This window comes from Pagrus major, chromosome 17 (genome assembly GCF_040436345.1).
Source record: "Pagrus major chromosome 17, Pma_NU_1.0".
Taxonomy (NCBI): Eukaryota; Metazoa; Chordata; class Actinopteri; order Spariformes; family Sparidae; genus Pagrus; species Pagrus major.
In genome coordinates, this window is record NC_133231.1 from 15,804,444 (window position 1) to 15,825,566 (window position 21,123).

Sequence of the window (21,123 nt, forward strand, 5' to 3'; positions counted from 1 at the left end):
CAAAGTACTTCCCTCCTCTCTGTTCACCTGTTTCCCACATCACTTCTCGTCAAATACCACAATGTATTTGGGTGTTTGTCTCCATGAAGTTTGCACCATAGAGGTGAATGCTTCTTAAAATATTTGGACTTCTTTTTGTTTATGTCTAATTATCCCTACCCTCCCTTTGATTTTTAGGACATAGTATAAGACAAATAGTTGGATTTATCTGCTGATTAATAGTCTCTTGCTCTACATCAACACTTGCAGGATCAGTGGTGGGAAACAATGAATTCTCCTCCCATTTTGCCACTGTCCTCTAGCAGCTGGGAATGACCCAGTGGGTGACACCACTTTCATCCAAGGACCCCGACTGTCCAGCTGTTTGCTATCCCTCATCCCGACGGCTGAACAGACAGGGGTGCAGCCCAGCATTGGAGAATCTGAGAAATGATCCTGCATGCATGTCAGTGTGGCTGTCTCACCGCTGTGCAGGATGCCACAGCTGGCACCTGGGCACTAAGGACCATGTAATTTCTCAGATGGTGGGTCAGCGATGAATGTCATGAGCTTTGCAGTTCCCATTAATATGCAGATATTTAATTGGCAGCATGTTTAATTGTCATTTTGCGTTGGCTGTGGTGAGCAACTTCATTGCAGTAAAACAGCTGTCCCAAAAAGTGTGGGTTACCTATGTGTGTATGTACATGGGTATTTATGTATATATGTATGTATGTTTGCATGTATGTATGTATACTTCAAACCTTAGGTTAGACTAGTTTGAATGTCTTTTTCTATTTTTTAATTCCTTTTTTTAGATGTGAATGCACCATCAGGATTGCTGCTCATATTTCGGCATACTCAAGCAATTACAATAAAGTAATTCTGTTCTATTAGTGGAGGGAACTGGAGCAATGAATTAAAAAAATATATATATATTTTATAAAATATTGAAACAAAGAAACCTGACAAAAGCTTCAAAAAGCTCCAAAAGAAAGTACAGAAGGTTGCGGACAGTACATACTAATCTTCATTTTTCTCCCAACTCTCTTTCACACACACGCACAAGGGGTCCTGTAAACAAGAAGGGTGTAAACACAGGGTCAAGGTGCAGTTTTAAAGAGGGGTGGAGGTATGTGAGGGTGCATCTGTTTTCTCCATCTATGCATTTACTCCTTTCTCCACTGGTTCTCTTCTTAATGTAATTTGTGGGAACCCTTCTCCACCCCTGCCTCCCCAGTGAGAAAGTATTTCTGTGGAGGTAACTGTGGCCTTCGGAGGGCTTAGGGACAGATCCAGGAGGATTACCCCCAGCAAAGGCGACCAACCTACACCCAAAATCATCAACGTAGCAGCCACAACCTACTCCCTCCCTCTTCTCTTTGTATCCAACGCCTTGAAATGTGAGACTACCCTGGAAAGTTGCCTGGTGAGCATAACCAACATTCTTTCACAAGACCCCCATTACCAGCCTTCACTCACGAAAATTGTCCTTCTTTGCCATACTGCTTTTTTAAATTTCTTAATGGCACAAATGCCACTTGGTGGAGAGTAATCACAAGGAGTAATATCTGTGCAGCCACAACGCATCCAAGTCATTGAAGCTGCTTGCTTAGGTTATTGCCAACATGTTTCTGTAGGAAGGAATTAAGATATATATTCTACACCAAATTAGATAATTTATTCGGCATTGTGCTTTTACCACTGTTCTTGTTTAATTTCTGCAAAAATCAAATAGCTTGTCGCAATATGGTCTGATGTACAATAGCTTATACAATTCTCTTCTCGTAGTAATATATAGCAGCAGCAGATCTTCTATTCCTGAATTGCCACTCTGTTGACTTCTGAAACTCAATGTACTGTCTGTAACAGCCTGTGACTCACTGAGTACATCATAAACAGGCAGTTTTGTGTCCAAGCCTTTTGGCACTCTTCCATAACGTCATCCCTGCTAGTCCTGCCAGTGGTATTTTCACCATACAGAGGAAATTACTGTGCCCCATCGTCAGCTGTTGTGGCTGTAAAATTCCATGAGCGATTCAAACTTTTAAGAACAGACACCCTTATTTTCAGGATCATTAATGCATGACATCTTTAATTTCAGCAGATGTAGGGCTTAGCAAAATAAGAGTTTGTAAACTTGTATGGATCAGAAATCACTAACACTTAAAGAATATATTTTGCACGGGTTGTTTTTAAGTTAATGCAACTTGATTATCAATTTCATCACAGGGATTACAAACGGTTTAAATAATGCTGTTTTATGCCTAAATAACATACAGATATTGACACTCCTGCGAGTTCCCTGTTTTTGTATTTGTCATTAAAGCTCCTTTTTTTTCAATTTGATGCACATCAACTACTTTTAAAACCTGCTTGTAGTTGAAGAGTAGGTCACTAGAGGGCCATATTCCACCACTTTTAGGTGTTAGGTCACAGGACCTGCAACACACTCAGGATTTAAAACCCAGCAACCTGAGGGTTTTACAGAACTCACTTTTCTCTAAAATAATAGCCTAAAACAGTCCCACATTAGATGGCACTTTAAATATTTTATATACAAACTATACATAGTAGGAGCAAAAATAAAAACATATTATTTACTTTAACCCCCATAACTTAGGGGGGAAAAATAATTAAAGTGGTGTTTATAACAGTTTGGACATTTAGAGCTGCTGCTATAATAAAGATATGAGATCTCAAGACCAGGAGGCAAAGGCAGAAAGGAGGGCCTGGTGATGTGTACTGTGCATAGTATAGCATACTGTATGGGCTACTAACAGACTGTGTATGGCCTACTATAACGTTTAAGTATCAAGTATCACTGAAGTGTTCTTTATACAGTTTTTGCTGTTGTTGTAAGAGATTCCTCTTTTTTCATTAACTTAAATTAGTGTCCGAGGGTTAACAGGTGTCAAAGTTTGTAGCCTATCTTTAAGAATATTACTTCTTCAGGTGCAATATCTGTGCAGAAAAACTGACAATTAACTATTTTGCATGGGTTATTTTTTATGTTAGCGTAGTATAGCTACGTTTATGGGAAGAGTGAGTTCGTGACCGTCTGTCCGGAAAGACATCCTCCTCCTAAGAGAATACTGAAATAGAAATAATGATTTACCCCTAGTGGCTCTACAGAGTTGCTCTCAGCCGCTGGTAGCATGGTTCTCGCTTTTTGTGCAACTTCAGGATGAGTCACGGTATGTAAATAGAAAAATAACCAGCTGTTACCGGAGAGCCGACTAAACAGAGCCAAGCTGCTTAATACATGTATTAAAGGGACAGCAGTACGGCTGTTGTACATTGTTAATTAAATGTATGCCAGGTAAAAGGTTAAAATCTTTGGTTATAAAATATCTCACCATCGATGCAATATTCAACACAGTGCGTCTGTCACAGAGCGCTGTTAGCAACAACCAATCACAAACCCCCTTACAAGGGCGTCCAGAGCGTCCGACCAATTGAGTCGCATCTTCCTGGGAGGCGAATTATGGTGGCGGCAATGTTATGGAGTTTCCGCTACTCCTCTGCTTCCATGCCATCAGGTTAGGAAGCTAGCAAGAGAGCTAAGCTAGCGTCACGCAAGGCCTCCAGCAGACCAGCGGGAGAGCTACCAAGATCAAACACTGCTATTCGGAAGGAGACAAATACCCCTTTATGAATCTGCATGAGAACAATTAAAATCCCAGAAATATGGTGGTTCTCAAAATTCGAGACCAGGTAAGCGGTCATTGTGCCAAAAGCGGACCTAATTTTGAGCTACTGTTGTCTGGCTAATGTGAGCTAGCTACCCCGATTTCAACATTCGCCAGCGGAATGTAATTCGAGTTTCTCCAGCTATTCTCCGAAACGGAAGCATCTCCTTAATCTTTTAACACAGCGTTTCAAAGCTAGGTGTTGAATTGTTTGTTAACATGTAAAGGTTGGGTACAGTACTGTTTGGTAAATCTCATTTAGAGTCATGTTTCTGGCTATAATAAGAGCTTCACATTTACATTGAGACACATGCTCAAGCGGTTGTTGGGTTGTAGCCAGCTAATGAGACTGTGTTTATCTCCAGCAGTTAGCCAGACCCTGCGAGAAATGCTGCTAGCTGCTCACTTGGGAAACGACTAGTTAGCATGTTGTGACTTCACAATAAACATTTGGGCTTTAGCTGTCGCTTCCAAGTGATTCAATGATAGCCATTAAATCCCTTTAATGCAGTGTGGGGTGATTATCATAACAATCAAAACGATCTGTTGATTGTGACGTTACTGTGACAACTGGATGTTTGTGACATCTTTATGTTGTGCTTCCTCAGCTGGTGAGGTTTTATGATAGCTATGTAGTTGAATAACATGTCAACAAATACATAATGATATAGTTCACCAAACTAATTGTTTAATCATGTCTGAACTCCACTGCTTTGTGGTTGAAGTTAGGGTCTGTCAGAGGCTTTGTGCCCTCCTCTGTTTCTCGATTTTCTTCTTGTTTATTATATAAAGTGTGTTTATAACACTGTTAGTTATTTCCTTGATCACAATCCTCAAATTTTCCCCCCTTGTGGATCTTGCTTATAATTAAACCGTTTCTATTACCGTAAGAAAGTAGATGTTAACCAGAATGCATTTATTTGTACCCTTTTACAGTATAAATCCAGTATTAAACTGCTGTGTAATGGTTATGATAAATGCATGAAGTGATTTGACACTATCAGACGTTTGTCCTCTAACTATATTAAACACTTGCCACCTACTTGTGCAAACCAGAATAGCTTTCCGTTATCATTCAAGCAGTGTGTGTTTTGGACAACATGCGTGCTATTCTTGTAACATATGAACGTGCAAGTGTGTTTCATTGTGCGTGTGCTTGAATGATCGTGTACCTGGGCTCATGTGAGCCGGCGGAGTTGCCAAAGAGCTGTCTCCATGGTGATGGTATTAACTAGGCTGGCTCGTATGAGGAGGGGAGGTGCACACAGTCGAGCAGCCAGAGAAGCATAGAAAATCTCCTGCACCAGTCGTGCAGGACTGGAGAACTGAAAACAACAAAATGCAGATTTGCCCTTCCTTTTCACAGAAATGGTCAAAATGAAACGGTATAGCACAAGTGTCTGTTTGTTAGCCTGAATTTATCCCCAGTAACTCTTAAGCACGGTTGTGCCCTGCAGATTTTCATGGACATTATAGTAACTGAATGAGAGGATTGTGTAATGTTTTATAAAAGCAACTGTACGCGTCTTTGTCCCTTGATGGCAATGGTAGAGTTTGTCTTGCTTATTCTAAATTCTTATTGAGCATCAATACGACTGCTGAAATGTGTCATGTGGCTCAAATGTGTACAAAGGCATAGCTTATCTTATCTGTTGGTTTCCATATACGTCAAAGGGGATGTCACCATGTATACCTTGAATTATCCATAGTAAATTGTTCAAACAGATTTTTATTTTATCAGCCACAATAGTGCTTACAGTGTTTGACTTGCATACAGGACATGAAGTACAAATTATTTGTGGCAGCTAAAGGCGAAAGCTCTTCTTCTTCTTCTTCCTCCTTTTCTTCTTACATGAAGACTTACACAAATGCACATTAGCTAATTAGCTAGCTAGGCAGTCTGGTGGGTTAAATGAGGGATGAAGTCTTAATGAACAAATGCACTCTGCATGCTTCATCATTCTTACCATATGCATGTTCATATTCAAGGCAGATAAATGCAATAAAAGGTCATCCAAGCAGGTGATTTTAAAGCATGCCGACTCTTTTGTAACAGGACCTTCTTGCCTCTTCATCTTAATGTTTTGTTTTGGATACATGGGTGCACATTGCCCATTTAAAGGTCGTCATTGATCACATGTAATGGAGGTGATTGATGATTGGTGGCCTGACACATAACATTTAAATATTGCCCAAATTTCTTATTATTACTTGTGAAAGTATCATCTTTTGCCCCTGCTTCTTCATCTTACATTTTGTTTTGGATACATGGGTGCACATTGTCGATTATTCCTTTTATTTTCTGGTAATCTGACACAAAAAAACCCACTGATACCAGTCATTCGGAGCTATAAAAAAACTATATAAAAGCTATATATTGATAATCGTCCAGGCCGATAATCGGTCAACCCATAGAGCTTGATAGAAGCCACTCTGACAAACAAGATTTAAGTATCACCTTCATCTCACAGTTATAACTTAAGCGTTTTTTAACTGTGGTCTTTGTAGCTTTAAGCCCACATTAATTTGTTTGTTTGTTTTAAACAAGCCTGAAGTCAGGGAAGAGTTAAGTTTTTGTGGAAGCCAGGAATGTTCCATCTGGGTCTTTCATGGGTAACCAGTTGCAGCCTCTGGAAGGGATCCCCTGCCCTCACTGTTCTCCCCATCCATGCCAACCTCCTCCCACAGGCAGTGGAAAACTGCCTGATCAAAGACTCACTGCTGGTGTTATGGTGGATCAGATAGGGGAGTGCAGCAATGTTATAGCTGGCAGACCTGACATGTGAAGCACAATTAATTATACAGTTTCTGCTCGGTGGATTTATTTCAGCATTGTTTCCACATCAATTTGATAAGTCATAGAGATGTAACACTGGTGGTTAATGACCAAAAAAAATTACAAACATTTGTAGAAGTAGAAAAAAACACTAGCACAATCAGCTGCCTGCTTGTTTTTTTTCTGTCAGGCCAGGCTGTCCAACATGAACAAGAAAGGGTCTACGCTACATTGACCCCTTTGTAATTCAAACCTGCCATTTATCGTGTGGCAAAATCATGTTTAACTGACAAGTGAGTGATTTATACTAACTAGTGGTCAATAGCAGAAATGTTTGCATTAATTTCAGCTGCAGCCGGATACTAAAGTTATCACTTGAGGTTTTCATGGTGCTGAAGATGTGGGCAGCTACAGGGACTAAATGTTGGAGATGGTCTGTCAAGTTTTTAGTCCACTGTGGTGGAATATGTGGTTCTCAGTTCCAGCACACTGTTCAGAGACATTGCAAGTGTTGCGAGCCTGTCTTACAGGAAGTGTTGGCAAAATTCTACTACAGTGTTGAAACCAATAACTTCAGCTACCCGCAAAAGAGTAAATATTGTATTGAATATTTAATATGGTTTCAGTTACATATTTTAAAAACACTGTTGCTCTTGGCAGTCTTTGATTATTTTTCATGCAAAATGGAAATATGAAAAAATATCATGTCATGTACAATATTTTGCTTTATGGCAGCACAGCCAAAGTTCACACTTCACAGAAATACTTTCCCTGTGTACACACCCCTAAGGAAGGCGTGGCAAACTTAACTGCTTTTTAAGAAGCCAGGACAGGAATGTCAGGATCCATAAGAGTCAGACGTCAACAAGAACTTCAACAGTTTTTTACCTTTAATTCAGTTTTACTTTGGAAACTTTGTTTGACTCTTATCATTCTTGCAACCTGTTTTCATGTTGGATATGGGAATCTATATCAGCTGTGGATGTATTCCTTTTATTCTGCCTCTGTTGAAGACAGTCACAAGAAGCTGGTCATGCTAAATTTTGAAATATCTTTGGAGAAGAAAGTTATGATGGACAGCACATCAGTCATTTGGAATTGGAGCACAACACAGGACATGTATTCATTCAGAGATTGTGATATATCTCTCTGTGCCATGGGATAGTCATGGCTTTTCTTGCCAGCAGACTGCAAACACAAAGCTGAGCTTAGCACGTGGCAATATCAAACCTGACAGTCTGCCTCCATCATTCATCTGGTTTTGGAGTCATCATTTTGTTAAATATACATTTTAGTGTCTGTACTGACAACTATACTTCAGTCTGTCCCTTTAAACGACTAAACAAGAATATTTAGGGACTTTTTAGCAGCGTAAACATGATTGTGTAATCTCTGTGCAAATGAGTCGCGTCTGTATTGTGGTGCTTGAGGACGAGGATCATGAAGTCTCTGTAAAGTCTAAGGTCTCAAAGGTCTGCATGGTTATTGTTTTCTCAAATTTGGCCTGTATTGTTGGCTCTTTCAAATCTGACAAGCAAAGTTTTCAGTTATACGCCATGAAAGTCTGAGATAGTGTTACATGTTATCCGAAAAGCCTTGAATTTCAGTTGTTTTTGACACAGCCTCTCTCTTTTACAGCCTGCTTTGCTGAAAGCTATCTTCAATGTGGACCCAGATGAAGTACGCTCGCTCATATTCAAAAAAGAGGATGTAAATGCGCAGGTAATCCCAACAGACTCTCACTAACCTCTGCATCTGTTTCCTCATATTATTGCTATATTTTTAAAAACACCTCTGCAACTCTGCATTTAAAACCCCTGATGTAAGATTGTCCTTGAAAGGCCTCATATAACTCTGTTAATAGTTGCTGAGTACAAAAAGCACATTTTTTGTTTTTAACAGTTCCCACGACATGATCTGGCTCTGCTTATTTTATTGCATTCCTCAACATTACTGTTGTGGTGGGGGTGTTTGTTGCAAAATACAGCTAGTTTGAACTTGCTCGTCTTTCACTGGAAGGCTCTTCAAGTTACTGGATTTGCATAAAACACACTTTGATATGAATAGTGATTTCTGTGGCTGTGGATATTTCTCCTTTCTAGCAATGTAATGTTATATATAGATAATAATAAGTGAAACCACAGTTAATTGTGGTTTTAATGTCACAGCAGACAGGGACCATATTAACCTGAATCAAGAAAAGAAGAAAATCATGAGTAATCTGTAAATACAAACTGTTGTGTTTCTGCAAAGTCTTACTAATGTCTTTCTGTTGACTTATTGCAGGACAATGAGAAGCGAACTCCACTGCATGCTGCTGCCTATCTTGGAGATGCAGAAATTATAGAGCTGCTGATTCTTTCAGGTATGGTTTTCAAAAGGGGACTGAAAGTAAAATAGTTCAGGAAACAGATACTGGTTTAATTCTATATATAAATAATGAGTGTTTCTCAAGCATCCGGAGAGATTATCTAGGAAATGTGTCAGCTGTTAATCTGTTGATCACATGAAAGAGCAGAAATTGTGTAATTGGTGTCGCAGTTTTAGCATGTTTAAATTTTGATATTGTTAATATATGACATATGGCCAAATTCATTATACCATGTTTGGGAAGGTGGTACTTCAAGTTCTTCTGGGCTCTTTGTGGCGTCTGCATCACTTTAAACCTTTGAAAATCACCATAAAAGACATCATCACGTTTCCTCACAATGGAGGTCCTGACATACTGGTTTCTCTGGTTTCTTGGTATTGAAGGGAGTGGTAAATAATCACCAACATTATCCTGTCTAAGAGCATAATGACATATTTCTAGGGCTGTCTGGAGTACCTTTTTTTGGGGCTTCAACAACTGTCCCTGCCCAGAGAGTCTCAAAAAGTCAGCGAGCATGGATGGTTCAGCTCACACTCGTCACAGCTTCGTGCTCATGGGACTGCATTTGAGTATGCAGAGCAGTAATGCTTTTTTATTTGCATGGGTTTTGAGACTATTTAAATGCTGTAGACAAGCTCTATTTCTCACACTCTTTATCAGTTTTTTGCCTTGTTTTTCGGTGCAGCCGTATTACCATGGCAATGGTAGAAGTTTCAAAGCATTTGAGTCAGCCCTACATATTTCAAATGTGACACTCAGATATTATTATGCCTGTATGGCCAGATGGTGCATCTGCATTCAATAATGTAAAATACCTCTACATGCACCACAAGCACCCTAAGCAGTCTGCTCTGTTCTTGTGCTTATGTAGATGGAGATCTCATAAAACTGGACTTCATAACTAACAAAAAGACTATTTTTGTAAAAACGTTGCACTTGATGTCACATAACTGTATGACCATACACAGCCTGACAGCCAGTGTCCTCTGACTTGTAGGTGCCAGAGTAAATGCCAAAGATAACAAGTGGCTCACTCCTCTGCACCGGGCTGTGGCCTCCTGCAGTGAGGTATGTGAATATTGCTCTGATTCTGGATAACACACTGTTGAGCACTGTTTTAACAAATCTAAACGCCATGCAACTTGAACCTACATGTGATGACTTCTTGCAGGAGGCTGTCCAGGTGTTGCTCAAACACTCTGCAGATGTAAACGCCCGAGACAAGAACTGGCAGACGCCGCTTCATATAGCTGCAGCAAACAAGGCAGTACGCTGCGCCGAAGCCCTTGTACCACTGCTCAGCAATGTGAATGTGTCAGACAGAGCGGGCCGGACTGCGCTGCACCATGCAGCCTTCAGCGGGCATCTGGAGGTAATATCAAGCCTAAAGTGTTGTTTGGTTCAGCTTTGAGCTACTGACAGAAGTGCTTTTAATGTCATTAGTATTGATTTAGTTGTGCCTTAATGGATAGAAATGGCAGTACTTTTGAATATCAATTACTATTAGAAACAAAACATGTTCTAACTTTAAAGGTCAGTGTTGACCATGTTGCTGTACAGTCTGTCCTGTCCTTTTTAAAGGGGTGTAGCCACTTCAGCACCGCTTATATTGATGGGTTAAGTGTTATTCTCCTCTCTAGAGAGCCATGTATGCAAAGTTCTTTTTAGCAAACCATCACACCAGGCTTGATGTTGCATGTATTCACCTGGCTGTTAGTATATGCTCCTGATCTTCTCCTTACTGAGAGGAAGTGTTCTGAGAGTCTGCTTGACTCTTAGATGTGTAAACACAATGGACATTGTAATACAGAACTACTGAACAATGGCTGTGTTTTTGCCCATTTTAAGAAGTGAAACAATCAGCATCCCCTTATAGCTCTGCTGGCTACATACTGCTAGCAGCAGGTAGGCCAGCCATAACCACAACCACATCATGTTTTATTATATATGTGGCTTCATAGACACATTGCATGAATTAGAGAAACATGTAGTGATGTGTTCCTCTTTCTTTTAGTATTGGTTGTTTCTCCCTCAGATTTTCTTTTTTTTTTTCTCTTTTTTTTTTTTTTTTTTACTTTTTTGTTTTGAAAACTATACATTATATTATTTTATTCCATTTTAAACAAATATCTAAGCTTCTGTTGTATTGGTGTTTTGTAGAGTTTTGATAAGGTGATAATAATCAGACTTCTGATCTGGAAGTCAGTTGCACAAATCTATACACTGGGACAAACTCTTAAGTTGGAGAAGCTGCAGCTCATAAATCAATAAAACTGCTTTCCAATAAACAGTCAGCCATGAACAGCTTCAGAAATTGTTTTCCCACATGGATAAGGACTGACACATTTTTGTCAAGCAGTCATAAACTGTGGACACGTTAAAAGATGCTAGGAGCACACTCACGCTTGTCTAGTCACGTGCTTGCATGCAAATGATTCATTGCCAGTCATATACTCTCATACAAATGAGTTATCTTAAAGGTGGAAATGTCTAGATGTCTAATGAAGTGTTGATGCAAATCAAGTGCATAAAAGCTGTTCAGACATCCGAGGTGAGAATACTCACTTGGAGCCTGTACATAGTCTTTAATGCATAGTAGGTACACTGTGTCCTGTTGATGTACCTGTATTTAGTGTATGCAAAAGATCAAAACATATTTCAGCCCACATTTGCTCAGCAATTTACAAAAGACTTTGTAACCTTTTGGAGGCTCATCTAATTCATGAGATTAGATTAAATTGAAGTAAACAGGGAATCATTGTATTGATCATAGCATTAAGGCATTAAACACATATATAGACCATAGTTATATGATATACGATTTGCCACACTGACTGAAAGGCAGCTTCTTTTGATATGTTTCCTGATTGCTCTTTTTTTCTCTCATTCTGCTGTTAGATGGTGAGGCTCCTGCTCTCCAGAGGAGCAAACATCAATGCCTTTGACAAGAGGGACCGGCGTGCAATCCACTGGGCAGCTTATATGGGTAATAAAACAACCGCAGGGATTTTTACATCATATCATTACTTTTCTAAGTAGCTTTAGGAGTTCCTCTCATTTTGTGATCAGTGAAAGTCTTCAGGATGTTGTTGAAAATACATTTTTTTAAAGGCATCAAAATGTTAAAAAGGTTTTAAATGTTAAAATGTAAATTCATGTCCTGATTCAAATAAAATAGTTGATATCTTGTAAGCATATCCGTCTAATTAAATCATTCTGTGTTTGTCTTCAGGGCACATAGAAGTGGTGAAGCTGCTGGCATCTCATGGAGCCGAGGTGGCCTGCAAAGATAAGAAATCTTACACCCCCCTACATGCAGCAGCCTCCAGTGGAATGATCAGCGTTGTCAAATACCTCCTGGACTTGGGGGTGGATGTAAGTTCCACCCACAAGCTTATTGTCCTCAGACTGCAGACACTGCTAGATCTTATGGAGAGAACAGAAATATAATAACACATATTGTGTCCCGATGCACTTCACATGTTTTAGATAATGACTCGACAGCTTTTTATGTGTAAAAAGACTGACCAGTTTATCTTGATGGTGTCCTGACTACTTCCTGTTTTTTCTCGGCATCTAGATCAATGAGCCCAATGCGTATGGCAACACACCCCTCCATGTGGCCTGCTACAACGGGCAGGACGTCGTGGTGAACGAGCTCATTGAGTGCGGAGCTAACGTCAACCAGGTGAACGAGAAGGGCTTTGCACCTCTCCATTTTACCGCCGCTTCACGCCACGGGGCGCTCTGTCTGGAGCTCCTGGTTTGCAACGGGGCTGACGTCAACATCAAGGTGAGTAGAAAAACAGAATATTTCTTTTCACAGATTTATACTGATTACTTGGAAAAAAGATGACTCATTTTGATCTGGGATCTGAAGATGTTACTTAATAACTGGCACTCCCTTCCCAGATACAGTTATACAGAAAATAATCACACCATTACTGTTAACTGTCTAAACAAAAACTGAATGTTTGTGTTTAAACAGTCATACCTTGTTGCTTGTGTGTAAATCCAAGCCTTTATGTGTATTATTAATGTAATTGTCCCTTATTTTCTATAGATAATAGATGTCAGAAGTGCAGTTTTATAACTTCTCTTACTCTGTTGTATAGTAATGACCTATGTTGTGACACCACCATGTTTTTCTTTCACTCCAGAGTAAAGATGGTAAGACTCCCCTCCACATGACAGCCATCCACGGGAGGTTTTCTAGATCTCAAGCAATCATTGAGAATGGTAGGCTCCTTGAAAAAATCAGCCTCGCTGACTTCATTTCTCATGCTGGACTGTAAAAGTGCTTCTCAGTGTAACAACAACTAAGTGCTTAGTTTGTTTGTTTTTTCCAAAGGTGCTGAGATTGACTGTGAAGACAAGAACGGAAATACACCACTGCACATCGCAGCTCGATACGGACACGAGCTCCTCATCAACACCCTCATCACCAACAGAGCTGACACAGCCAAGTAAGTGAGCCTGTCTGTCCTTTTTCAGCACATCGTGAGGAGCTGCATGTTTTTAAAGCTTTCCAAAGCGTACATGCAATTGGGTTTTCTTCTGGTCCAATAAACTGTTCACATCAGGAGCATCACTTAAAAAATAAATTAAGTCACTTCGTATTTTTTGCTTGCATGGACACAAAATAGGTCCTAAATTTCATTCATAATGATCTTAAAAACGTGTTAAATTAAAAAGATTATGTACAGATATGTGCCTCATACCTATTATTTTGTATGAAAATTGTGATATCCTGCCTTAGTTTAGCACCAGTGATACTGAATTACTCAACATGATTGTGTCTTTTTCAGACGGGGGGTTCATGGAATGTTCCCGCTGCATTTGGCTGCCCTCAGTGGATTCTCTGACTGCTGCCGAAAGCTCCTGTCTTCAGGTGAGCGAACACTAACTCAACCACCTCAACCATGATACACGTCTTGTATTTTAATGGTTCAGATATAGGTAATATACAGTATATACAACATCTGTGGTGTAGACCTCATGTACAGTTTGCAGGATTTTGTTCATATTATTTTACTCTGCTGCAGGATTTGATATTGATACTCCTGATGATTTTGGAAGGACCTGTTTACATGCTGCAGCTGCCGGAGGGTGAGTAGAAGACAACTGAATAATATGTTTAATATTAACTGTAAGTGTTGAGATGCAGACCTGTAACACAAAGAATATCATTAGATTGATCAGTTCATCATCTTCTTAATCTCCCAAACCCCACAGAAACCTGGAATGTCTCAATCTTCTCCTCAACACGGGGGCAGACTTTAATAGGAAGGACAGCTTTGGCAGGTTTGTAGCATTTAATTATGGATTTGGATCAAGACTTTGTTCTCTCCTTGTTTCTTGGTCTAACGTGGACAGGGAACTGAGCTCTGTTTACTTTTCCAGGACCCCTCTGCACTATGCTGCTGCCAACTGTAACTACCAGTGCCTCTTTGCTCTGGTGGGCTCTGGGGCCAGCGTCAACGACCTAGACGAGCGAGGCTGCACTCCTCTCCACTACGCCGCTGCCTCTGACACAGATGGAAAGTCAGTAATACTTTATTCAGTTGCTTTAAGGATGTTCTTGAGGCTGTGTGGGAGGTGGCTTGTCTTTGAATGGTTTCATGGATAAAAGCTCAGTTATTAGTTATGCTGAGTAATTCAAGACTGAAGAGATGATGTTGTTTCCTTGACTACAGTCTCTTTGTTGTGTCTGCAGGTGCCTGGAATATTTACTGCGAAATGATGCAAATCCAGGGATCCGGGACAATCAGGGCTACAATGCTGTGCATTACGCCTCGGCGTACGGACATCGCCTCTGTCTGGAGCTGGTGAGAACCAACGCCACATTACAATTAGCATCTTCTTATTTTTGTATTACTGTATTGTAATGATGTTTAATGCATTGCTGGTTCTCCCACTCTCTTTTACAGATTGCAAGTGAAACACCTCTAGATGTGGTGAGTTGAATTTACCTTTTTTACTTGTTTCTGTTTGTTGTTTTGTAATGTAGGTAGAGTTGGCCACAAACAAACAGTGTAGGGCTCACACATCCAAAAAAAACTTGTACAGGTGCTGGAGCAAAAAGCAAAGTGAAACGGATTTTCAATTAAAGCTTGTTGCTGTGACTGTGGGTTGTGTGGCGGTGTAGAACGACACAACTGGGAGAGTGACATTTTTTGGTTTGTGAACTCTATCTGGAAAGTGCCCAGTTTCTGGCTGCCAGTTTGCATTTTTTTTTCTGTGCTGCTGCTGGTGCAGTCTCCAGGCAGCATGTTGTTTAAGGCACCAAACAACATCATAGAAACTCAGAGCAATGCTGAAAACCTCTGAATGTTTTTTTTACATGTATGGCAATATCTTTTTCACTGTGACACTAGCTCTTATAATAAAACATGAAAACCTTCCAATTTAAGTGTTATAGTAGTAAGCACACATTAATCACTCAGGTGGTTGTGATCTGCATGACTGAGAGGCAATCTGTTCTCAAACTGTGCAGATCTTGTCTGACTTTTGCCTTCCGAGTATGCCACAATGCCATCTACATCTAGGTAGGTTCTAACCTGTGTACCCATTTTGTTCAGTTAATGGAAACCTCAGGGACAGACATCCTGAATGACTCCGATGTCCGAGCCCCTGTGAGCCCCCTGCACCTTGCTGTGAGTAACGTGTATCATGCTTGATCTATTATCCTTGTTATGTCTCCAATTCTCAGCATATTTATGTTAATTATTATGTAATTTTTTTCAGGCATACCATGGTCACCACCATGCCATGGAGGTTCTGGTACAGTCTCTACTGGATCTGGATGTAAGAAACAGCCAAGGGCGCACACCCCTGGACCTGGCTGCCTTTAAGGGCCACGTAGAGTGTGTGGACGTCCTAATCAACCAGGGAGCCTCCATCCTGGTCAAAGACTTCACCTTGAAGCGAACCCCCATCCATGCTGCAGGTATGGACCTTTGCTGGATTTTATTCAATAGTCGTGTGGAGTGTTTTTTTAATTGTTATTATGAGTATGCTAATGCCATGTGTCGTCTTTCCCTGCAGCTACTAACGGTCATTCAGAATGTTTGCGTTTGCTGATTGGAAATGCTGATCTTCAAAGTGCAGTCGACATTCAAGATGGGAATGGACAGTAAGTAGAATTTGTTTGTGGTTGTGTCTTTTTTTCCCATTCATGTTCCTAAGTATTTGCTGACATTATATCTGTTATCTCTTAGAACCCCCCTGATGCTGTCGGTCTTGAGTGGACACACAGATTGTGTGTATTCTCTGCTAAATAAGGGAGCCAGTGTAGAAGCCAAAGATAAGTGGGGTAGGACGGCCCTACATAGAGGAGTAAGGAGGTTTTTTGTTTATATTTGTACCCTAATTTTGACAGTCTGCTTCTATATTTTGTGTCATTTCCTGCCAAAATAAATTTTTAATGTTTCCACTCCACCATTCACATTTTTCACTGTGATTGTTTGTATGTTGGAGGTCTTGCCAAGCATGTCATAAATACACAATTACGCCTTTTTCTGCCCAGTGGCTACTAGTCCCCTCATTTGTAATTCTGTATTGCAGCCCTGCCGAAACACTGGTCAGCTGCCATTAAATCATTTGAAATGCATAACCATTCGAAACACAATCAGTCAACAGTAATAACACTAACCTCTACTGTTTTCTGGCCACAGGCGGTGACGGGCCACGAGGAATGTGTGGAGGCCTTGCTTCAGCACAGCGCCAACTTCCTGGTGCGAGACTGTAAAGGGCGCACACCGGTCCACCTGGCGGCAGCGTGTGGACACATTGGGGTACTGGGAGGCCTGCTGCATGCTGCCCAATCAGTGGAAACACTCCCTGTCTTAACAGACAACCAAGGCTACACCCCACTGCACTGGGCCTGCTACAATGGTACAGAGATGAGGGCTAAGGACCTCTTAAAAAAGCGATTAACATAATAATGGTGATGTACATCTGATTGCAGTAATGTATGCACTTAGATACAGGCAAGCTGCCAGGAAAGGAAAAAGGAGCACTTGTCTAAGATAGGCATGGACAACTTCATTTTGAATGCTGGTTCTTTATGCACTTCGTTCATGCTATTTCCTTTCGCACCCAGAGCAAAATTTTGACACATGTTGATAAGGACCGATGGTTGAAGAGAGCCATGATTGTGAGCACCTTGAGATGAAGGCTTATGTGGTTAATGCTTTCTCTCCGCAGGTCACGATACGTGTGTGGAGGTTTTGCTGGAACAAGAGGTTTTTCACAAGGCCGAAGGCAATTCTTTCAGCCCCCTCCACTGTGCTGTGTAAGATCTCAAGCTGTCTTTGGTTTCGATCAATGTGAGTGAGGACAGAACTGCTAACAGAGAAAATAATTGTGCTCTTTCCCCTTTAATTAGGATCCATGACAACGAAGGTGCTGCTGAGATGCTGATAGACACTCTGGGCCCTACCATTGTCAATGCCAAAGACAGTAAAAACCGGTATACACAAGTCCAACAAAATTTGCAGCCTCATTCGGCCAACACATTGTCCAAAGAGTTAAAAGTTCACATAATCACTGTTTGAATAAAAAAAAGTGAGCCTTGTTCTGGTGTTATTTTTGCAGGACCCCACTACATGCAGCAGCCTTCACCGACCATGTGGAGTGTCTCCAGCTGTTGCTGAGCCACAACGCTCAGGTCAACAGTGTAGATGCAGCAGGGAAAACCCCACTCATGATGGCTGCTGAAAATGGCCAGACCAACGCCGTTGGTACGAACACTTCTTTAAATATATGACTGTGGGGATGTAATAATGAGCACTGTTTTGATTTAAGTCTGTTCTTTCTGCATTTCACCTTCTCATTCTCACGGTTTAGAACTGCTGGTGAGCAGTGCGAAAGCAGATCTCACTCTGCAGGATGCTGTGAAGAATACTGCTCTTCATCTCGCCTGCAGTAAGGTTGGTATTACCATATGGTGGCACTGTTCTTGCATGCTACAGCAGCAAATGTACACTATGTTCTCGCAAGTATTAGTTGAAATACTATACTATATACTATCTTTATTCACTGGTTGTTTTTAATATTCACTGTGCTGTACCTGTTCTCCACAGGGACATGAAACCAGTGCCTTGTTGATATTGGAGAAGATTACAGACAGAAACCTCATAAATGCCACTAACGCCGCCTTACAGACGTATGTATCACTTGTATTACATTAGCGTCTCTTGCTGCATCTGAGCAATTGAATGGAGTGGTAGCGTCGGTGGATTACTGTGGAGATTTCAATTATTAATGTAGAGCTACAATTTGTAAAATATTGACTCGCCTCTTGGCTCATCTTTGTTTTCATCTTTCTTTTAAGGCCTCTACACGTGGCTGCAAGAAACGGTTTAACTGTGGTGGTGCAAGAGCTGCTTGCAAAGGGAGCCAGTGTACTTGCAGTCGATGAAAACGGTAAATTCATTACATTTTTCTTTTTAACTATGAACCAACTGCTGTCATGTATTTTGGGCTACATTATGAAGTGCCACCTAAACATGCATCCTAATGGACAAAGCAGAATCAGATATGTTTGGCTACCTTAAGAAAAATATTCCCATATAAATTGTCTTTTAGACTGCTTTTATTTTCCAGTTTCAAATAATTGCCCCCTTGAGAATTTTTAGCTGTTTGCAGTGTTGCCAGATCTTGTGAGAGACGCAAGCAACCAGACTTTTAATAAAAAGCCCAAAACAGATGACTCGATCAATTGATACTGTATATACAGCGTATGTATGAATTTATTTTGCATTTTGAAACCATTTTTAAAAAATACAGGACCTTGGAATTTGACTTTTTTCTTTTTAACTCTATGGAATTTGAACAAAAATGACCGATGAAAAAAATGAGGAAATGAATACACGAATGAATGACAATGAAAGTACAGAAGTTGCATATAATAACCTGATCAAGTATATCAAGTCAATGTTGTTGGGGTAGCAGCAATATATTACCTTTAACAGCTACAAAGTTATATATCCCTTGTATTGGGTTATGTAACTTTGTAGCTGTTGAAGGTGATATATTGCTGTGAATCATTTAAACTGTGTATGACTTTTGTAAAAAATGTAATACTGTTGTTGTTTCAGGTTACACACCCGCCTTAGCTTGCGCCCCCAACAAAGATGTGGCAGACTGCCTAGCCCTAATCCTGGCCACCATGATGCCTGTGTCCCCCTGCACCCCGGCACCCACCCTCCCATTCAGTGCCATTAACCACTACACCACCAGCCCCTCCAAGAGCGTCACGTTCGACAGCCTGCCGGTGCTGCGCGACGAGCACAGCTCCTACTGCAGCTTCAACAACGTCAGCCATCACGACGGCTTCTACAAGGACGAGGAGCTCAATGACTCAGATTCCGAGACGTACTGAGGGACAGGAGGAGGCGATAAATGCATAAAAACACACACACACACACACTGTGTCTTAAAAATCACCCACCGCCAGCTTGGGAGGGCAGAAGAAGACGAAAGCCCCCACAGGAGCCTTAAGAGTCCCCCGCCCCCACCAGAGAGCAAGAGAAGGGAGGAGGTGCAGCAGGCTGGCACACACTCATCCCGACCTCATCCAGCACCAGGTGTCCTTCAGCTGATACTGGACCTCAGTAACCGCTGCTTTACCAACACTGACTTCTCGAGTGCTACAAACTGTACTTGTTGGGCAGACAGCGACTTTTTGTGCAGCAATAACATGCTGAAGAGGGATGGTAGCACTTCACAGAGAGCTAAACCGACAGGGACCAAAAGACATGGATGCATTTTAACCCAATTTTAGCTGTGTAAATGAGAGTGATCATTTTTGGGTTTATTGGTTAGCGAGTGGGGCAAAAGAGCCAGTTTTCATTTATGACTACCTTGACGAGTTTGAAAAGGTTGATAATCGCACACTACATTTGTCAGAATGCACTTGTCCTTCAAGTCTGTAGTCATACGGGGGGGAAAGTCATTTATTTTTTGAGATCAAAATTTTAATATACCCATGTTCATGTCTTAAACTCTTTATCCTCTAGAAGAAAAAAAAAATCGGATTTACTGACCTGAGTAATTTAAAAACATTTGATATGTTCACCAGGTTATTTTTAAGTTGATCTACCTTACCTTTGTATATTGACCTGTCCATTGCGGTTTAGTCTTTCAAGAATAAATTATTTGTGTACTTTCGGTTCCTATTTATGTGTTCATTTTGTGCCTTCATTTAGTTACTGAGAAAAGATGGGTTTGTAGAGGCAGCTGTGAAAGTACAGTGATGCGCACTAGGTAAGTAATTTCTAAAAAGCACTGATCCAGTATCGAGGTATCTGAGGCTGAGCTTTGTGACAAGAAACACTGTAAACCAATGACAAGACAGCGTTTGATTTTCTTCTGTTTTAATGATATTTTTGCTCTTATATTAGCCAATGTTTGTTGACAGGTTTTGCTTGCTTTAACTTCAAAAAAAAGAAACCACTCGTTTCCGCCATGATTCAAAACTCCCTTTTTTCTGTCTGTTTAAAAAATCCTTTCAACTGGAAATATGTACAATACATTTGCTAGATTCATTAGAACGGAAAAGATTCTTTTTTTCTTTTCGTTTTTTTCTTGAAGAGGGATGAAACTAGCGTGTATATAGAAATTATGACTGTGAATTCAACGCTCCAATGAGTTCTTTCAGTACTGAGATTGCTGTATATTTTATGAGTAATAAAGAAATGAGTTATTTAATAATGAACGTGAGTCTTTTTATGGAGTATCGCCTTTTGATTCTGTTAAATACATGACACATTTGAAGCAGTTTTGATAGTCATTGGTGTTTTGACATGTCATGTTTTTCACTACCTATGATAAGTGACACACTGATCAGCACCTTTTTTCAAAACGGGAATTATTTTAGATAAGAGGACAAGATAATTGTTGAACTCACATTATTGCACATAGCAGTTATGATATTGCACAGTTAAGCATATGTTGTTTATTCTTTAGTAAACAATATAAGGATATTTGAAATATAATGTGGCCTTAAACTAGGTGTAGTGTTCCCTACATAATAGTTTAGCTATAATCACTTAATAAAATAGATCAAATATTTGAAGAAATTCAAAATGTATATATTAAATGAACAAAAACAGATTGAAATCTTAAGTGTGGTTGCAGAATTAAAGAATGTCATTATCAACTCACCCTCATGCCAATGTGACATTGTGTGCAACAAAACATTTCTGGAGCTTCACAACAAAACAGTGTTACATCATTCTCCTAAACAACTAAAGTAGATGGGGACTTGAAACATAAAAAAAGAAAAACGGAAAAAATAA

At 40.3% G+C, this 21,123-nt stretch overlaps 1 protein-coding gene across 1 annotated transcript; it reads left to right on the top strand.

Annotated features, from left to right (window-relative positions):
• Nucleotides 1-3,515: 3,515 nt before the first annotated feature.
• ankrd28b (ankyrin repeat domain 28b) lies at nt 3,516-20,540 on the top strand. Its single transcript, XM_073485400.1, has 28 exons — nt 3,516-3,696; nt 8,086-8,169; nt 8,734-8,812; nt 9,816-9,886; nt 9,990-10,190; nt 11,717-11,804; nt 12,051-12,193; nt 12,399-12,611; nt 12,979-13,057; nt 13,170-13,284; nt 13,627-13,709; nt 13,864-13,927; nt 14,054-14,122; nt 14,222-14,362; nt 14,535-14,646; nt 14,749-14,775; nt 15,400-15,474; nt 15,566-15,767; nt 15,866-15,953; nt 16,039-16,156; nt 16,495-16,714; nt 17,027-17,114; nt 17,208-17,291; nt 17,417-17,562; nt 17,669-17,751; nt 17,905-17,987; nt 18,156-18,247; nt 18,922-20,540. Exons 1-28 carry the CDS (start codon nt 3,670-3,672, stop codon nt 19,203-19,205), a joined length of 3,159 nt encoding a protein of 1,052 aa, XP_073341501.1. The 5' UTR covers nt 3,516-3,669; the 3' UTR covers nt 19,206-20,540.
• The last annotated feature ends 583 nt before the right edge of the window (nt 20,541-21,123 follow it).